This window comes from Pseudophryne corroboree, chromosome 1 (genome assembly GCF_028390025.1).
Source record: "Pseudophryne corroboree isolate aPseCor3 chromosome 1, aPseCor3.hap2, whole genome shotgun sequence".
NCBI classification, from domain to species: Eukaryota; Metazoa; Chordata; class Amphibia; order Anura; family Myobatrachidae; genus Pseudophryne; species Pseudophryne corroboree.
The window spans coordinates 853,045,820-853,063,351 of record NC_086444.1 but is presented as its reverse complement, the minus strand read 5'-3'; the positions used below and the strand labels follow the sequence as shown (position 1 = coordinate 853,063,351).

Here is a 17,532-nt window from a genome sequence, read left to right as displayed (position 1 = left end):
TTTTTCACTCTTCACATTATTCCCACATGCAGCAGTAGCTGCTCCTACCTATCTAATTCTTTACTTGTGTAACTCTTGTGGTGCACTGGAGTTGTCTGGCTGGGTTGGGGGTGCCCGACCTGAATCCCTGTAGTTAGTGTTAGGGACTTACCCAATTAGAGGCTACCTTGGTGCGGTGGGTAAGCTCATAGCCCTGGCCAGGATTATGCTAAATGCCTCTGGTTACTACAGGTTGAGCTAGTGTGAGACAGTGCACCTGCATCTTTTTCCCTCTATTATAATACTAAATGCTTATCACTAATCATAACGTCATAATATATGTCAACTATACATGGAAAGAGTGCAAACATTATATCATTTACAATCATAATACATTATGGACAAAATAATTTACATATATGCAAATTATGTCATCTATATTCCATTATGATTGTAAATTATGTAACGTTTGCACTATCTCTCTGTGTGGTTGACATACAAGATTTAATGGATGGTGCTCAAAATATGGTATGTATTATAAATGGGGGAAAAAAAAATACAAATAAATATATATATAAATATATATATATATATATACATACTTACATACATACATACAGGTTGAGTATCCCATATCCAAAATGCTTGGGACCAGAAGTATTCTGGATATCGGATTTTTCTGTATTTTGTAATAATTGCATACCATAATGAGATATCATGGTGATTGGACCCAAGTATAAGCACAGAATGCATTTATGTTTCATATACACCTTACAGTATACACACAGCCTGATTTTCATCTTAGTCAATATTTTAATAACTTTGTGCATTAAACAAAGTTTGTGTACATACACACAACTCATTTATGTTTCATATACACCTTATACACACAGCCTGAAGGTCATTTAATACAATATTTTTAATACTTTGTGTATTAAACAAAGTTGTGTACATTGAGCCATCAGAAAACAAAGGTTTCACTATCTCACTCGCACTCAGAAAATTCCGTATTTCGGAATATTTGGATATGGGATACTCAACCTATATATATATAACAAGGCTAAGAATCACTTATAAGTAAGTTGAGGAGGGGAGGCTAATGGCCAGTAAGCACAGATTTTTTTATTTTATCGGGGGGGGGGGGGGGGGAATCAGTGGAACAACAGGAGTGACATTGCAGCTAACAGTCATACTTTTACATACAATTACATATATGAACAATAGCTAATGAGTGTCTGCGGCTTTTTTGCTCATTGTGCAATGATTTCCTCCCCACCCCAAAGCACATGGATATAAATGACTTAGTCCAAGATGGTGTACTCCGTTTTCTAGACGGTATTTTTAGATGTGTAAGACGTACGGGTTCTCCAGTGTGTGATCTCAGCACCCCCAGATGAGAATGACACTTCTGCGCAAGAATTGGTACATTCTGTTCTACATTATTTAAGATATGTGAAAGTGAATGAGACTGGTAATGCTTACTGTTAGAGTTAGGTACTAACCTATTATAGAGACTCCAGAGGAAGATTGGCCTCTGTCTGCAAAACTTCTCTCCTTATAGTAATAATAGAGGTAGGTTTTTTTAGTATTTAGTCAAAAGTCCCTGAAGGCTTTTTTCTTTTACCTTTTCTTGCCCATTATGCAAATCCTTTTCAGAATTACCAAACACATTCAATCATGAATAGATTCAAAACTGCTTTAAGTACAATATGATACTGTATCTAACCAGAATCATGGAACTCGCATTTTTTTGTAAAACTAGATTCAGAAAGCTTGATACTAATGCGGTGGGGTACTCACTTTGCAGACGGCGCCACCAATTAATGGACCCATCGACCATGCAACCGATTTTGGAAACCATGCACACTACCAATTAGCTGCACAATTTGTTTGGCCAGACATCCCAACTGGACCGGCATTTAAATATTGCAGCCGAGTTGTGTTGTGATGTCATGGTCACTGTTTTTTCTGTGGCCAGCATATGGGTCGGTCGGTCAGTCAACCATGTGTACACACAAAGATGGGAATGATTGACATCATGTACACACAAGACGATACAAGTAACAATATATCATTCACTGGCTGTACGAACAATATATCACATATTATGTACCAAGCAAACAAAGTTTATTATTTTTACATAATTTTTCTTTAAATGATCAATAAAACATAGCAGCACAATATATACATCCATATGACTGTATTTCGAACTCTGCTTTGCTGGTTTGTAATTCCATAAGACTGCATAAACAATTATGAAATAGCTATTCCTCATTTTTCCAAAGTACAGTATAATAAAATAACATAGACAACCTAGAACTGCATCACCCAACTTCAGGAAATTGACATTAAAACAGTAACAGTCAACTTATAAACAAAGTAAATCCAAAGTTGCATACACATTGGGCGATATTTTAAACGATATCACTCATTTTCACCCTTCTGAGCGATATTGTTTGTAATATCGTTCAGTGTGTATGCACTATATAGTTAATGATGCGCGCTCCTGCGGATCATTAATTATATAGCCGTCGTCTGTGCATGCAGCTCACTTTGGACTGTATCATCCAAAACTGCATGTTCGGGCTAGCCGCGGCGTGACGTCACTGAACGATATCATTAGCGATATTGTTCAGGGTGTACGTACTTTAATGGCCACACAGGAGTCACGGGAAAACACTAGATGATATTGCTCATGGAGCAAATCGTCTAGTGTGTACTCACCTTAGGGAAGACAGCACCAATGTTTTATTAAGCAAAAATAAGCATGCAAAAATATTGATTTTATTAAAATAATAACATTTTCAGTACAGTCTACCTATAAAAGACATTAAAGGCTCAATTCAATTACAATATCTCACATCACATCTTCTGGTGCGAGGTATGAGAGATGAGTAGTGTATACATCTCACATAGTCTAACAAAGTGCACTTTCCTGTGCACCACTAGCCTTTAACGTAAAAAAAAGTACAATGTAGGCTCAATGAAGTGGCGATATACTGTAGGTGCCACTGCCAGTGTTCAGATGTTGTCCCAGCAGCACATTGCTGGCATCGCCCCTCCATCACAGTTAATTGAACTGTCCCCCTTGTAGAGTATTACAAATGTAACTCTCAGACAAAACGCATATCTGATATGCACTAATTTATGTGCAGCATATTGCATTCTACTACGTCTTTAATTTTATAGCAATAAGCATATTTATGTATACTGTAGATTAACATTTTTGTCACAAAAACTAATTGATTCTGCCAATTTACAGAACACAGCAGGTATTAAGATTTAGTATAAACCCCAATAAACTGCTACATAAAGATTGAGGGTTGAAATATTCCTCAATAAATGTATGTGCTTGAAGCCATATAAGTTATTAAAAGCAAAAAAAGTTGAAATTACCCATATGCCACACTTTGAGAACATTTAGCTGGCTAAGAGGCAGTCTGTTTAAGACAGCTCCTCTTGTGTGCCGTTAATTATTTAAATGCAGAGAGCAGGGTAAATGATCGACACATCTGTCCCCCACACAGATAGAGCCCTCACTCTGTGCGGGACCAGATGTGTTTATTTTCAACATGCACTAACTACTAGCTACTTAATGTGTTTGAATCCTTAGCCAAGAGTTAATTAAGCAAACATACTAAACATTAGTTATTTTGCATGACAGTCATTCCTAGTTTTTATCTTGGCCTCTTTAATCAGCTCTCGCCAGGAATTCGGAAGCCATAACACTGATATTCTAAACACAGCTTATCCTTTCTCCCGATTGCTCCTGTTACTTAAATACCACCAGTCAGCATAGAGAATTTACATGATATTAAGCAAACATTTTGGGGATTTAGGGATTCATTCCGAGTTGTTCATAGCTGTGCTAAATTTAGCACAGCTACAATCATCTTCCCTGACATGCGGGGGGACGCCCAGCACAGGGCTAGTCCGCCCCGCATGTCAGTCCGGCCCTTCCCTGCAAAAGTGCAAAGGCATCGCACAGCAGCGATGCCTTTGCACTTCTAGAGTAGCTCCCGACAAGCACAGCTTTAGCGTGCTGGCCGGGTGCTACTCATCGCTCTGCGTGTGACGTCACGCAGCCGCTGCGGCACGCCCCCCGTTCGGTCCGGCCACGCCTGCATTGGACGGACTGCACCCACGAAACGGCGGCCAAACGCCGCCGTTCCGTCCCCTCCCGCCCAGCGACCGCCTCTGCCTGTCAATCAGACAGAGGCAATCGCAGCCGGCACATCCGCAGTAGGGACCCGTTCGCTCGGCTGCGTTAAAAAGCAGCAAGCAAACGGGTCAGAATGACCCCCTTAATCTCTTGAAGATGCTTTCAATTGTGTTGGTACTCTTTTTACAACTAACTTTTCTAGATTTCACTGTTTCTTGTTATTATAGAGCAGTCCCTCTTTTACATGTGAATATTCCTGATTCTTTTTCCAACACGACTGTACCTCTTTTGCAACTGTGCTTGGCTACAAATGTGTGTGCCCTGGCTTCTAAACTGCATGAAAAGAAGTACTATTATATATTTAAATAGCTATATATACACACGGTCGAATCACATTATTATGACTACCTCCTACATTTGATGTCGGCAGCATGTAGCCCATGAAGTATCATGTGCTGTGCGCTGGCTTGGTAGGTCTATAAGGTGTGCAAAATGCTGTCTGCACACATATCACACGTTGCTGTCATGGGTAAAAGGGGCGACTGAATCAGTGACAATAGCTGTGGACAGAAAGATGCTAACTCTGAGATGGGGCAATTGTTTGCTCTGGATGCTGGTTGTATAGGAACAATTTATACACAGTACAATCTAAATTATTGTGAGATTCAGATAAATATACAGGCGAGTCACATTTTTATGACTACCTCCTACAGCGCGTAGCCCATGAAATACGTCACGTGTTGTGCGCTGGCTTGGTGGATATATAAGGTGTGAGATAGTCCGTCTGCGTTGCTGTCATGGGTAAAAAGGGGCAATTTATCTGAGTTCCAATAAGGGATGATCATTGGATTTTGGGCCAAGGATGGCAGAATTTTTTAAACAGTGCCGTTTGCGAACTGTTTGCAGCTGCTGTGGTGAAGGTGTATCATGACTGGACTAATGGCATTATTGTGAATAACAGACGTGGAATGTGCGGAACACCACGTACTTGAGTTGTGAACGTCGACTACGAAGATGCGTGAAGGTCGACCAACATGCTACAGTGGAGCAGCTCACCATCAAAATGAACATGGTGGCTACTAGACGTGTGTCTAAAATGACAGTTCAGCCCATCTAGCTGCTGTCCGTGCTGCACATGGCAGTTACTATGGCTATTAGCTGGTGGTCATAATAATGTGACTCTACCGTGTGTATATATATCTATATATATATATATATATATATATATATATATATATATATATAAATGTGTATACAGTATATATATATATATATATATACAGTATATATATATATATATATATATATATATACACACAATTACTTATATATTCAGTTTAAGTTTATGTGTATCACTTGTACTTCTCCCATTTCCTTCCTTTTTTTAACCAATGTATATGTATGTCACCAAGGCAAGCCTGTAAACGTTACACCACAATTTGATAACCACTGATGAACACATCTTCCGGTAAATCATATTTCATCTTTCAGGTATTTCATTTTTGTAAATAATACTTACTGTCCAACTTCATGAAGTACTGAGATTGGGCAAATCATATTCTTAGCTTCCACAGTAAGTGGCTTTCCATCTGCAGAAAGAATTGTATTGAAAAATCACTAACAGATAAACACATGTAGAAAGTTTATAAAGTTAACTACTTTGAATTAATTTAAAAGAACGTTCATTATCTCATTTCAAAACTTCCATCTAGCATAACGTACTATGGGCCTGATTTTGAGTTGGAAGCAAACTAATTTGTGTGCCATACAGTAATTTTCCATATCACATAAAATTTGTCGTAATGCACATATTGGGTGATCTCCGTTATTGAGCATAGTGCGCCCATAGTAATCAGGTTTACTGCGTACAGGGTTGGGTGCCTCGCTACTCCGGAGGTAGCGAGCTGAAATAATGATACAACGTCCCTGAGGGCAGAAACAGAACAAGTGTGGAAAGGGGTGAAAAGAATTGAATCCCGCCCATTGAGTTATGAGTTAGCCATGCCCCCTGAGCCATAGTTGCCAACCTTTGGGCTACCCACTTAAGCACTGCGAGGCCGGTGGGAGGGGGGTGTGTGTGCATGTTATGGTCAGTTGGACCGATATACAATGCCATGTTTACCAACATTATGATGCCATTGTCGCAACATTAAAAAGGGATTTGACTTACATAGTCTTTGCTTACATTTTAAGGATCATCATAGTTGTGACCTTAAGAATTTAAAAAGTTTTTGTGGGATAAAAAAGGTCCAAGGGAATTGGAGGTCTAAAAACAGTGAGGACAATCTGTCCAGAGTGTGAAATGAGGTCAATTCGGAATTAAGAACGCTGGCCCCGAATGGTCTCAACAGTGGATTTGAGACCAAATGGTTTATTTAATCCATTGCCTTTGACCTTTTTACTTTATTTTCCCACATATGAATGTCTTATTATTATTTTCAGTGTTTGGTGATATAGGGGTATATTCAATTAAGGTCGGATCCATTCCGACATGCATTTGTCGGAATGGATCCAACAAGGGCTATTCAATGCCCATCTCAATTGGACTTTAAAGAAGTCGAATTGAGATGAGGGACTGGAGAGGGGGGAGAGCCGCGGGCAGAGGGGGGAGAGCCGTGGGCAGACGGGGGACAGCAGCGCTGCAGGAGGATGTGGCACAGCCGCCAGACCTCACGGCAGCGTCCACCTGGCTCCAGCAAGCGGGACCTCACTTGCTGGAGCCGGGTGGATGCTGCCATGAGCGGCGGCTATGACACATCCTCCTGCAGTGCTGTGCTGTAGCGCTGCTGTCCCCTGTCTGCCCGCGGCTCTCCCCCGTCTGCCCGCGGCTCTCCCCCCTCTCCTCCTCTCAGGTCCCTCATCTCAGTTCGACTTTTTTTTAAGTCGAACTGAGATGGTCGGAAACGGGGCCAAAACCTGTCGAATTTAGCCCCGTTTTCTCAGAAGTACGCGAATCGGCAGCTATACCGCCAATTCACGTACTATTAGACAAGTCGAATTCCCCGACTTAGCGAATAAAAATGCTCGGGACTGAATAGGTCAGAACCCCTTCCAACCTGAAAAAGTCGAAAACTGCTGTCTTTTCGACCTTAATTGATTATACCCCATAATGTTTCCATTAAGATGCATATTGCTACAAAAGACTAACATGTGTAGCAAAAATAAAACAGATATGATTTATGTGTGGATATCCGTTTAAGTTGCTGAATACTAATTCCTTTTTTTCTTTGTTGTTATGTCTTTTTATATCCCATGCCTGAGGTGGGAATGTGTATAATAGACATTTGAAGGTTGTAGCAGAAAAAGTGTTCTTCTACAGTAAATAATATAGGATTGTAACAAATCGGGCTATTAAAAAGTAGTTTTGTTTAGTCCATGATTTATTTAAAAACCGTTTGTAATTTATTATAAATTGTTATTGAAATTTGGATTTTTTTTAATTTGTCTAGTAATAGAAATTGAGCTGGCATTGAAGATGTAAATACTCAGCTGTTTTGCTGAGTGTAGGAGAGCCTGGATGGCATGTGTGATCATAGGTTGTGTAAGAACATGTGACCAAATAAGTCGGGGTGAAATGCCTGCATCAGCGGACATAAGGCACTTTTGATAAAGGAGAGCGGACTCTCCAAATGCATTAAGGACCTGTGTGCCGCTGTCATCATCTGTAAAGGAGCTGTGTCTGTGTGGAGCCGTGGGAGAGTTTGGTCACCGCTGACGGTTACCTGGGTCCCCGAGTCTGCAGCCAGGAAGGTCTCTGGTAATAAACAACTGCTGCACTTCTCTCCTCATGTATTCCACCTGTTAGTCTGTGCTCATGCTGGATTTTTTGCGATGTTATATGATGTGCATACTTTTTATATAAAGACTTTTTTTGAACATCCTGCTGTGGATATTGCTTTTACTGGGGACACTAAGAGGATCTGCTAAAGATACGATTCTATGAATGTGAGGCAGAACTTGAATGTAAGTGTCCTCATGTGTGTATATGTGAAGCTTCTACACTGTGTACTGTGACAGGGTGTATTCCAACCAATATCAGAGGGGGAAAAGATACCTTTATGGGCCTACGGTGAGAATTTAAAAGTAAGTTTGTTTCCAAAAGAAAAAGAGTTTTCAAGGTGTATTGGGAAAAGAAGTCCTTTGCTGTGAATTCTGGCATTATTGGTGCAGCACTATCTTCATTGACTTTCTCCATTTGAAGTGTGCTAACAAGTGAATTTTTCAAAAGGTGTTTTGGGAAAGAAGTCCGTGAACGTAAATTTTTATACTTTGGGTGCAGCGCCAATGTCCTCTGACTTTTGTATTTAAATTGTATTATAAGGTTTTATGTGGGTATTACCTTCTGTCAGTGATTTGCAGCAGTACCCAGGTAGCGCGGATACTCCAAAAAAAATTCTTGCTGCTACAGGAATAGGTGAGGATTTGTAAGTGAGTGTGAGTAGCTTGAATTGGATTTGGAAGGGGTAGAGGAGCCAGTGAAGGGCTTGTAAGAGAGGGGAGGTGGATGAATGTTTGGAGAGGAAAATGAGCTAGGCAGCAGCATTGAGGATAGATTGGAGTAGAGACAGGCGTTTGTCAGGAAGACCGGATATGAGGAGATGACCAGTGACTGGATGATGTTCTCAGTAGCATCCAGGGTGAGAAAGGCTCTGACCCTGGAAATATTTTTGAGATGGAAATAGCAGGTCTGCAAGAGGTACTGAATGTGTGGTTTGAAGGAGGGCTGTATGGCCTACGTTGAGTGAACAATAACGCCCAAATGGACAATTGGATCAAAAATTGGATCGCACTTCCAGGGGTATATTTACAAAGAATCATATTTGTGCCGATTTGGTGGGAGATTCATCTCGAATAGTATCGGTCGTGTTTTATTGCAACATTTTGGTTTTTATTTTCCTGTAATTTACTAAGCTGCCGAGTCCTCTTCTTTCATATGTTCCGATGTCGATGTGAATCGTATATTCGGGCAGTGTTTTACAGGAGTAATTAGTAAAACACTGCCGGACATAACACAATGAATCAGTGAGATCCGTGCAGGGCTTCATTGTGTACATTCAACTAAGTGTTGAAAGGGTTAAAAAAAAATTGCGTGGGTCCCCACTCCTGAGCATAACCAGCCTCGGGCTCTTTGAGCCGGTCCTGGTTGTAAAAATACAGGGGAAAAATTGCGTACGTTCCTCCCATATTTAAACAACCAGCACCGGTCCTGGTTCAAAAAATACGGGCGACAAAAGACGTAGGGGTCCCCTGTATTTTTCAAACCAGCACCGGGCTCCACTAGCCAGAGAGATAATGCCACAGCCGGGGGACACTTTTATGTAAGTAACTGCGGCCGTGGCATTACAACCCCCTTGTATGTCTTCTGAGATCCAATGTTACCCCTCTGTGAAGATTCCCTCAAAATCTATCCAGTGGAAGGCCCAGAACAGGCTTCCTGGGTCAATGTTCTGCCCAGCCAGCATACACCCACGGGAGGTCCAACTGAGACTCTAACCCCCTAGTAATGTATCTGGTATCCAATGTCACTTTGTAACTTTTTCTTCCAAATCCATCAAGTGAAAGTCCCAGAACAGGCTCCTTGGGTCACAGTTATTCCCAGCACATTCCGGCATACAGTAGGTCCGACTGACCCCAACCCCCTGGTATGTCTTCTGGGATGCAATGTTTCCACTCTGTGGCTTTTTCTTCTAAATACATCCAGTGAAAGACCCATAACAGGTTCCCTGGGTCAAAGTTCTGGGCAGTGTACACCAATAGGATGCCCAACTGGGACCTTAACCCCCTAGTATGTCTTCAGGGATCAAAATGTTACCACTCTGTGAAGATTGTTTCCAAATCCATCCAGTGGAAGGCCCAGAATAGGTTCCCTGTGTCAAAGTTCTGCCCAGCGTACTCCAAACGGGAGGTCTGACTGACTCCAACCCAATAGTATGTCATCTGGGATCCAATGTTACTACTCTGTGAAGTTTTCTTCCAAATCCATACAGTGGAAGGCCCAAACCATGCTTTTTGGGTCAAAGACTCTGCCCGGAGCCTTCCGCAGTTATGTCCGACCGGGAACCTAACCCCCTTAAAATCTGACCAGTATCCAACTGGACCACCTTGAGTTGGTTTCATCCCAATTGGTGCAGTATTCTTCTTCTATGCAATCTTTTTATTTTATTTTACTTTTTATTTTATTGTTTGATTTTTTACTACACTTAAATGCCACACAGACCACCTCATGTGCCACTTTTATACCAACAGGTCTCTCCACATAACAGGGCTCTCTCTCACCCAGCACAGTAACATTGGGAATTAAAAGTATTTAGATAAAAAAGTAAAACTAAAAAGTAAAATAAAAAGTAAAACTGGGATTGTGCAGAAAAAAACTCTATATATTCATCTATGCAGAGTCCATTCATCCATACAATATGCAGAGTTTTATGCATCTTGTGGGCGCCAGTCCTCTATCCATATATTTCGTTTTTTGCTAATCATCAACAGCCTACACTTGCTGTAGAAGATGCACCTGGAAACAGGCGTATTTACTGTTATGACTTACTCTGTGGTGTGCAGTTCCATCAACACACCTCACTAAGCTTTATCTACATAAGATTACAGCCCATTACAGCGCAGTGGTGCCATACCTCCCAACATTGTTGATCATATTCTTTAGTCAAGACCCCTGTGTGAATGATGCCATTTTGTAGGTGTGACCTCTGTTTTGACGTCACGCTGGGGAAAGCCCAGCATTCTGCCAGCTGCTGGGCTGCCCCAACCTCTTCCCTGCACTGAATGGATGCCTTGTGCACGTGCACAGCATCCATTCACTTTTACTGACACAGCTGCTCTACACAACTAAGCAGAGCAGCAGCTGTGACAGCTGTATCCAATCTCTCGACTCCCCATGGGACACTGTGACCCGAGGGTGGAACAAAGCAACAGTCCCCTATAAACAGGGCTGTCCCGCTAAAATCAGGATGGTTTGGAGGTATGGTTATTCACCTTCAGCCATACAGATGTGACCTCTTACATCCTTGCTGCAGTCATGTTTACCAGCCCTTCTAGTCACGCCATGCCGTGGCGTGACCAGTGGCGACAAGCGTCTTTATGTGCAACTTTTTTCATTTAAATGCAATTCATTTGCATTGATATGTGAACAGGACATACTGTATGCTGATTAAAATGATATGTGGCATGCCTATATTCTGTGTGCGACTACGTCTGTATCTGCATACAAAATGCTCCCTGGAAATCACTCTAATATTAATTCTGTATACAGGTACAGCCACTGCCATACACGGTGAATGTAGGCATGCCGCATATCATTTTAATCAGCATAAGCTGCTTGTACGTCCAAGTCACATAGCGATGCGAATAAGATTAATGTTCTGCAAAAAAGATGCACAATGTTAGCAGAGCTGCCTGAGAGTTGCTGGCCGATTCACGGCTGGCATCTCCTGCTGGAAGTGCATACATGTTTGAAATTAAACTCTGTATCTCATGTACATGCGTATGCTTAGTACATGCCCGCTTTTCTGTTGCTGAGCACAGGTAGAAAAGCCAGGGCCACTTGCAAGCATTTGCCCAGCCAGCTCCTGGCGACTGCGAATGCGTCTGCATACTAAATACTATGTTACACATTTTTGGCAAAAAAAGATGCCCGACAATAGCAGAGGTACACAGGAACTGCTGGCTCACTGACACCAGGCATCTCGCGGTGCATTGTGTTTTGAGGCTAGATGTATGAGGACACATCTGTATCTGCTTTGGCACAAGTTTGAAAATCCTAATTCTACCTATACTGTAAGTACTTGGGATCATACTGTATGTACTTGGGATCTCGTCTGTCATATTCTTAAAAACAAGGAAAACAAATATAATTTTTAACGGACACAAGCAGATATGAATTTTGCTATTAATGCAGTAGTTTAATCTTATATAGGAACTTCCCATTTGACCAGACGTTTTTTGTTTTAATAAAAGATTTGTAAAACAGTTTTGGGGAGAATGCACCCTAATACAGGTACCTCTAGTCTAAACTATGTAAACGTCTGATTTAACGGGGAGAATAAAAGGTTCAGTGTTAATTTCTTCCAAAATGAGGGTCTTTCTGAAGTGCAGCTAGAAATACTGTTTCTTGTGAAGGGTGGCAATAGGGAAATGACTACTACCTGTGAACTAATAACGGTTGTCGTAGTGACCAATAAAGCATACTTGTTTAAACTAAGTGCTGACCTTTACACTAACATTTCTGTATACTTACGGATTGTTGTCTCATTCACATGGTAAGAACACACGACAGTGTCTATGTTTCGTCCAAATAAAAATCCATTCCCTCTCAGGACAACTTGAAACTCATCTAGAAAATAAAATATAAGGTTCCTTGATTTTTATTATCAAAGTTTCTTTAGTTGCATATATAAAATGTAGATAAAGAACTTTTATTAAGGGATACGGTCGTTAGGTCGACACAACTTAGGTCGACAGTCATAAAGTGAAGGGGAACCCCAATTAGTGCACCGTGTCCACCCTTTTTTTTTTACATTTTTGGACTTTTTCATACTTTACGATCCACGTGGACTACAATTGGGAACGGTAACCTTGTCCGAAGCTCCGAGCCATGCAAGGGGACACGGTGCACTAACTGTGGTTCCTCGTCACTTCACAAATAAAACGACACCAAAAAAACGTAAAAAAACTCATGTCGGCCTTTTCACCTGTCGACCTAGTACATGTCGACCTAATGCCCATGTCTACCTTCAGTGGTCGACCTAATGACTGTCGACCTAAGTTGTGTCGACCCAACAACCCACACCCTTTATTAAATAGGCTGAACTCTACAACAGGCTATCCTAGAACTATACTTTCCACACATATTAAAGCAGTGAAAATGTCCTCAAATTGTCTTAACCACTTAACTAGCATGGTCAGATCTCATGCGACTGTGCCGTCCCACCCTGTCCCCCCGTTTTTGATGAGGAGATCCATTCTGCAGATGTGCATAATATGTTTAAATGTTTAGAAAAATACTTTTTAAACTTTATTAAATAAAATAAATTTAAAAAAACAATGTTATTAACAGTTTTGGGGATATATGCAATTGCGGTCGAATTGCCGAAAATGTCGAAAGACAGGTCATTTTCGACACAAAAAACCTGTCGAATTTGATTCGACAATACAATACAGTACTTTTCGACAAAAAACCTGCCGTTTCATTTTCGACTTTTGGCAATTTGACATTTTTTTTTCAATTCGACATGTCTGCAATGTTAAAATGCGGCTTTTCGACAAAAGTATATTCAATTGAAGAATGTCGATTCGACAACAGTACTTTTTCGACAGTCATTTCGTCAATTTCATTCCGCCTCATTTTCCTGTCGTGATCTAATAAAAATTTTTAAAAACATGAATTTTTTGGTGCTTTTTTTTATTGCTAATAGCATATCTATTTATATTAGAAGGGATTATCTACTTGGTTTGTCCTTAGGAGCCACAAGTATTATTTAATCAATTTTTTAAAAGAATATTTTTTTATTTTTTTTACTAACTACAATAATATGGAGAGATCAGTGCATGTTTTTCAGTTGGAAGGGGTGTGAAAGTGTTAAAATTCCTGAAAAAAATTGTGTGGGGTCCCCCCTCCTAAGCATAACCAGCCTCGGGCTCTTTGAGCCGGTCCTGATTGTAAAAATACGGGAAAATAAATGACAGGGGTTCCCCCGTATTTTAACAACCAGCACTGGGCTCTGCATCCGGTCCTGGTGCCAAAAATACGGGGGACAAAAGATGTAGGGGTCCCCCGTATTTTTCACACCAGCACCGGGCTCCACTAGCCAGAGAGATAATGCCACAGCCGGGGGATACTTTTATATTGGTCCCTGCGGCCGTGGCATTAAATCCCCAACTAGTCACCCCTGGCCGGGGTACCGTGGAGGAGTGGGGACCCCTTAAATCAAGGGGTCCCCCCTCAAGCCACCTAAGGGCCAGGGGTGAAGCCCGAGGCTGTCCACCCCATCCAAGGGCGGCGGATGAGGGTCTGATAGCCAGAGTGTAAAATGAAAGAATATTGTTTTTTTTGTAGAAGAACTACAAGTCCCAGCAAGCCTCCCCTGCAAGCTGGTACTTGGAGAACCACAAGTACCAGCATGCGGGGGGGAAACGGGTAGTAACCGCGAGGTTATGTGGGGTCACTCTTGTGGTCTACCGCTGACCGCAAAGTTCCCACCATTGGAAATAATGGAGCGCCTATGCGCTACATTGTATCTCGAGTGCGCCGCCTGATTGACAGCTCAGGCACACACAGCCAATCAGGAGAGTGCCATGACGTGGCGCTCCCTGATTGGCTGAAGGGACCCTCTTTGACAGCAGTCACGGGGGGTCCTGCCAGTCGGGGAAAGGGGTCCCATGTGTAAACATGGGACCCCTTTCAGTGTGTGGTCCGTGTTTTCCGTTTTTTTTATTTTGCCAAGTACGTGGATTACAAACAAGAAGAGGACCAATCAACACTGGATTGTTGTGAGTATAATTTTATTTACAAGTACCCCGTGGATTCTACGTGGAGAAGGGGACCGACTCTTCGTGTCAACATAGGTAAGTATTTATGTATGTTGGTGTGCATGTATGTAATAAAGTTATACTGTCACGGTGTGTGTGTATTGTTTTTATTTGGGTTTTTATTGTAGTAGAACTACAGGTACCAGCGGCCCGTTTCCCCCCCCACATGCTGGTACTTGTGGTTCTCCAAGTACCAGCTTGCGGGGGAGACTTGCTGGGACTTGTAGTTCTTCTACAAAAAACAATATTCTTTCATTTTACACTCTGGCTATCAGCCCCCCATCCGCCACCCTTGGAAGGGGGGGACAGCCTCGGGCTTCACCTCTGGCCCTTGGGTGGCTGGAGGGGGGGACCCCTTGATTTAAGGGGTCCCCACTCCTCCACGGTACCCCGGCCAGGGATGACTAGTTGGGGATTTAATGCCACGGCCGCAGGGACCAATATAAAAGTGTCCCCCGGCTGTGGCATTATCTCTCTGGCTAGTGTAGCCCGGTGCTGGTGTGAAAAGTACGGGGGACCCCTACGTCTTTTGTCCTCCGTATTTTTGGCACCAGGACCGGACGCAGAGCCCGGTGCTGGTTGTTAAAAATAAGATTTTACTCACCGGTAAATCTATTTCTCGTAGTCCGTAGTGGATGCTGGGACTCCGTAAGGACCATGGGGATTAGCGGCTCCGCAGGAGACTGGGCACAACTAAAGAAAGCTTTAGGACTACCTGGTGTGCACTGGCTCCTCCCACTAAGACCCTCCTCCAGACCTCAGTAAGGATACTGTGCACAATAAGGAAGGATTTTGAATCCCGGGTAAGACTCATACCAGCCACACCAATCACACCGTATAACTCGTGATACTATACCCAGTTAACAGTATGAAATATAACTGAGCCTCTCAACAGATGGCTCAACAATAACCCTTTAGTTAGGCAATAACTATAAACAAGTACTGCAGACAATCCGCACTTGGGATGGGCGCCCAGCATCCACTACGGACTACGAGAAATAGATTTACCGGTGAGTAAAATCTTATTTTCTCTGACGTCCTAAGTGGATGCTGGGACTCCGTAAGGACCATGGGGATTATACCAAAGCTCCCAAACGGGCGGGAGAGTGCGGATGACTCTGCAGCACCGAATGAGCAAACTCTAGGTCCTCCTCAGCCAGGGTATCAAACTTGTAGACTGTTGCAAAAATGTTTGAACCCGACCAAGTAACAGCTCGGCAAAGTTGTAAAGCCGAGACCCCTCGGGCAGCCGCCCAAGAAGAGCCCACTTTCCTCGTGGAATTCTTCCCTGTGTGACTGCCCCCAGCATCGAAGGCTGGTATCCGTGGTCACCAGGACCCAGTCCTGTATGCCGAATCTGCGGCCCCCTAGAAGATGAGCACTCTGCAGCCACCACAACAGCGACACCCTGGCCCTTGGAGACAGGGTTATCCGCCGATGCATCTGAAGATGCGACCCGGACCACTTGTCCAACAGATCCCACTGGAAAATCCTTGGCGAATGGAATTTCTTCATAAGAAGCTACCATCCTTCCCAGGGCTCGCGTGCATTGATGCACCGACACCTGTATACGTATTAGGAGGTCTCTGTCTAGAGACGACAACTCCTTGGACTTCTCCTCCGGGAGAAACCCTTTTTATCCTGTTCTGTGTCCAGAACCATACCCAGGAACAGTAGACGCGTCGTAGGAACCAGCTGCGACTTTGGAATATTCAGAATCCAGCCGTGCTGTTGTAGCACTTCCTGAGATAGTGCTACTCCGCCGAACAACTGCTCCCTGGACCTCGCCTTTATAAGGAGATCGTCCAAGTACGGGATAATTATTTCGGCCATTACCTTGGTAAATACCCTCGGTGCCGGGGACAGACCAACGGCAACGTCTGGAATTGGTAATGACAATCCTGTACCACAATTTTGAGGTACTCCTGGTGAAGAGGGTAAATAGGGACATGCAGGTAAGCATCCTTGATGTCCAGTGATACCATGAAATTCTCCAGGCTTGCAATAATCGCCCTGAGCGATTCCATTTTGAACTTGAACCTTCGTATATAAGTGTTCAAGGCTTTCAAATTTAGAATGGGTCTCACCGAACCGTCTGGTTTCGGTACCACAACATTTTGGAATAGTAACCCCGGCCTTGTTGAAGGAGGGGTACCTTGATTTCACCTGCTGGAAGTACAGCTTGTGAATTGCCGCCAGTACTACCTTTCTCCGAGGGCAGCAGGCAAGGCTGATGTGAGGTAACGGCGAGGGGGAGTCGCCTCGAACTCCAGCCTGTATCCCAGTGATACTATTTGCAGAACCTAGAGATCCACCTGTGGGCAAGCCCACTGGTCCCTGAAGTTCCCGAGACGTGCCCCTACCGCACCTGTCTCCACCTGTGGAGCCCCAATGTCATGCGGTGGACTCAGAGGAAGCAGGGGAAGATTTTTGATCCTGGGAACTGGCTGCTGGTGCAGCTTTTTCCTTCTTCCCTTGTCTCTGTGCAGAAAGGAAGCGCCTTTGACCCGCTTGCTTTTCTGAAGCCGAAAGGACTGTACCTGAAAATACAGTGCTTTCTTAGGCTGTGAGGAAACCTGAGGTAAAAATTTTTCTTCCCAGCTGTTGCTGTGGATACGAGGTCCCAGAGACCATCCCCAAACAATTCCTCACCCTTATAAGGCAGAATCTCCATGTGCCTTTTATAGGCAGCATCACCTGTCCACTGCCGGGTTTCTAATACCCTCCTGGCAGAATGGACATTGCATTAATTCTGGATGCCAGCCGGCAAATATCCCTCTGTGCATCCTTTATATATAAGACGACGTCTTTAATATGCTCTATGTTAGCAAACTATTATCCCTGTCTTAGAG

At 43.0% G+C, this 17,532-nt stretch overlaps 1 protein-coding gene across 2 annotated transcripts in view; it reads right to left on the bottom strand.

Annotated features, from left to right (window-relative positions):
• Positions 1 to 17,532, bottom strand: part of ANTXR2 (ANTXR cell adhesion molecule 2) — a 341,722-nt gene that overhangs the window by 141,279 nt on the left and 182,911 nt on the right. For both annotated transcript variants that reach the window (XM_063919961.1, XM_063919962.1), the window contains exons 10-11: positions 12,390 to 12,485; positions 5,661 to 5,730 (exon numbers count right to left, since the gene is read on the bottom strand). In XM_063919961.1, the coding sequence (XP_063776031.1) occupies positions 5,661 to 5,730; positions 12,390 to 12,485 (166 nt within the window). The remainder of the gene's footprint in view (positions 1 to 5,660; positions 5,731 to 12,389; positions 12,486 to 17,532) is intronic.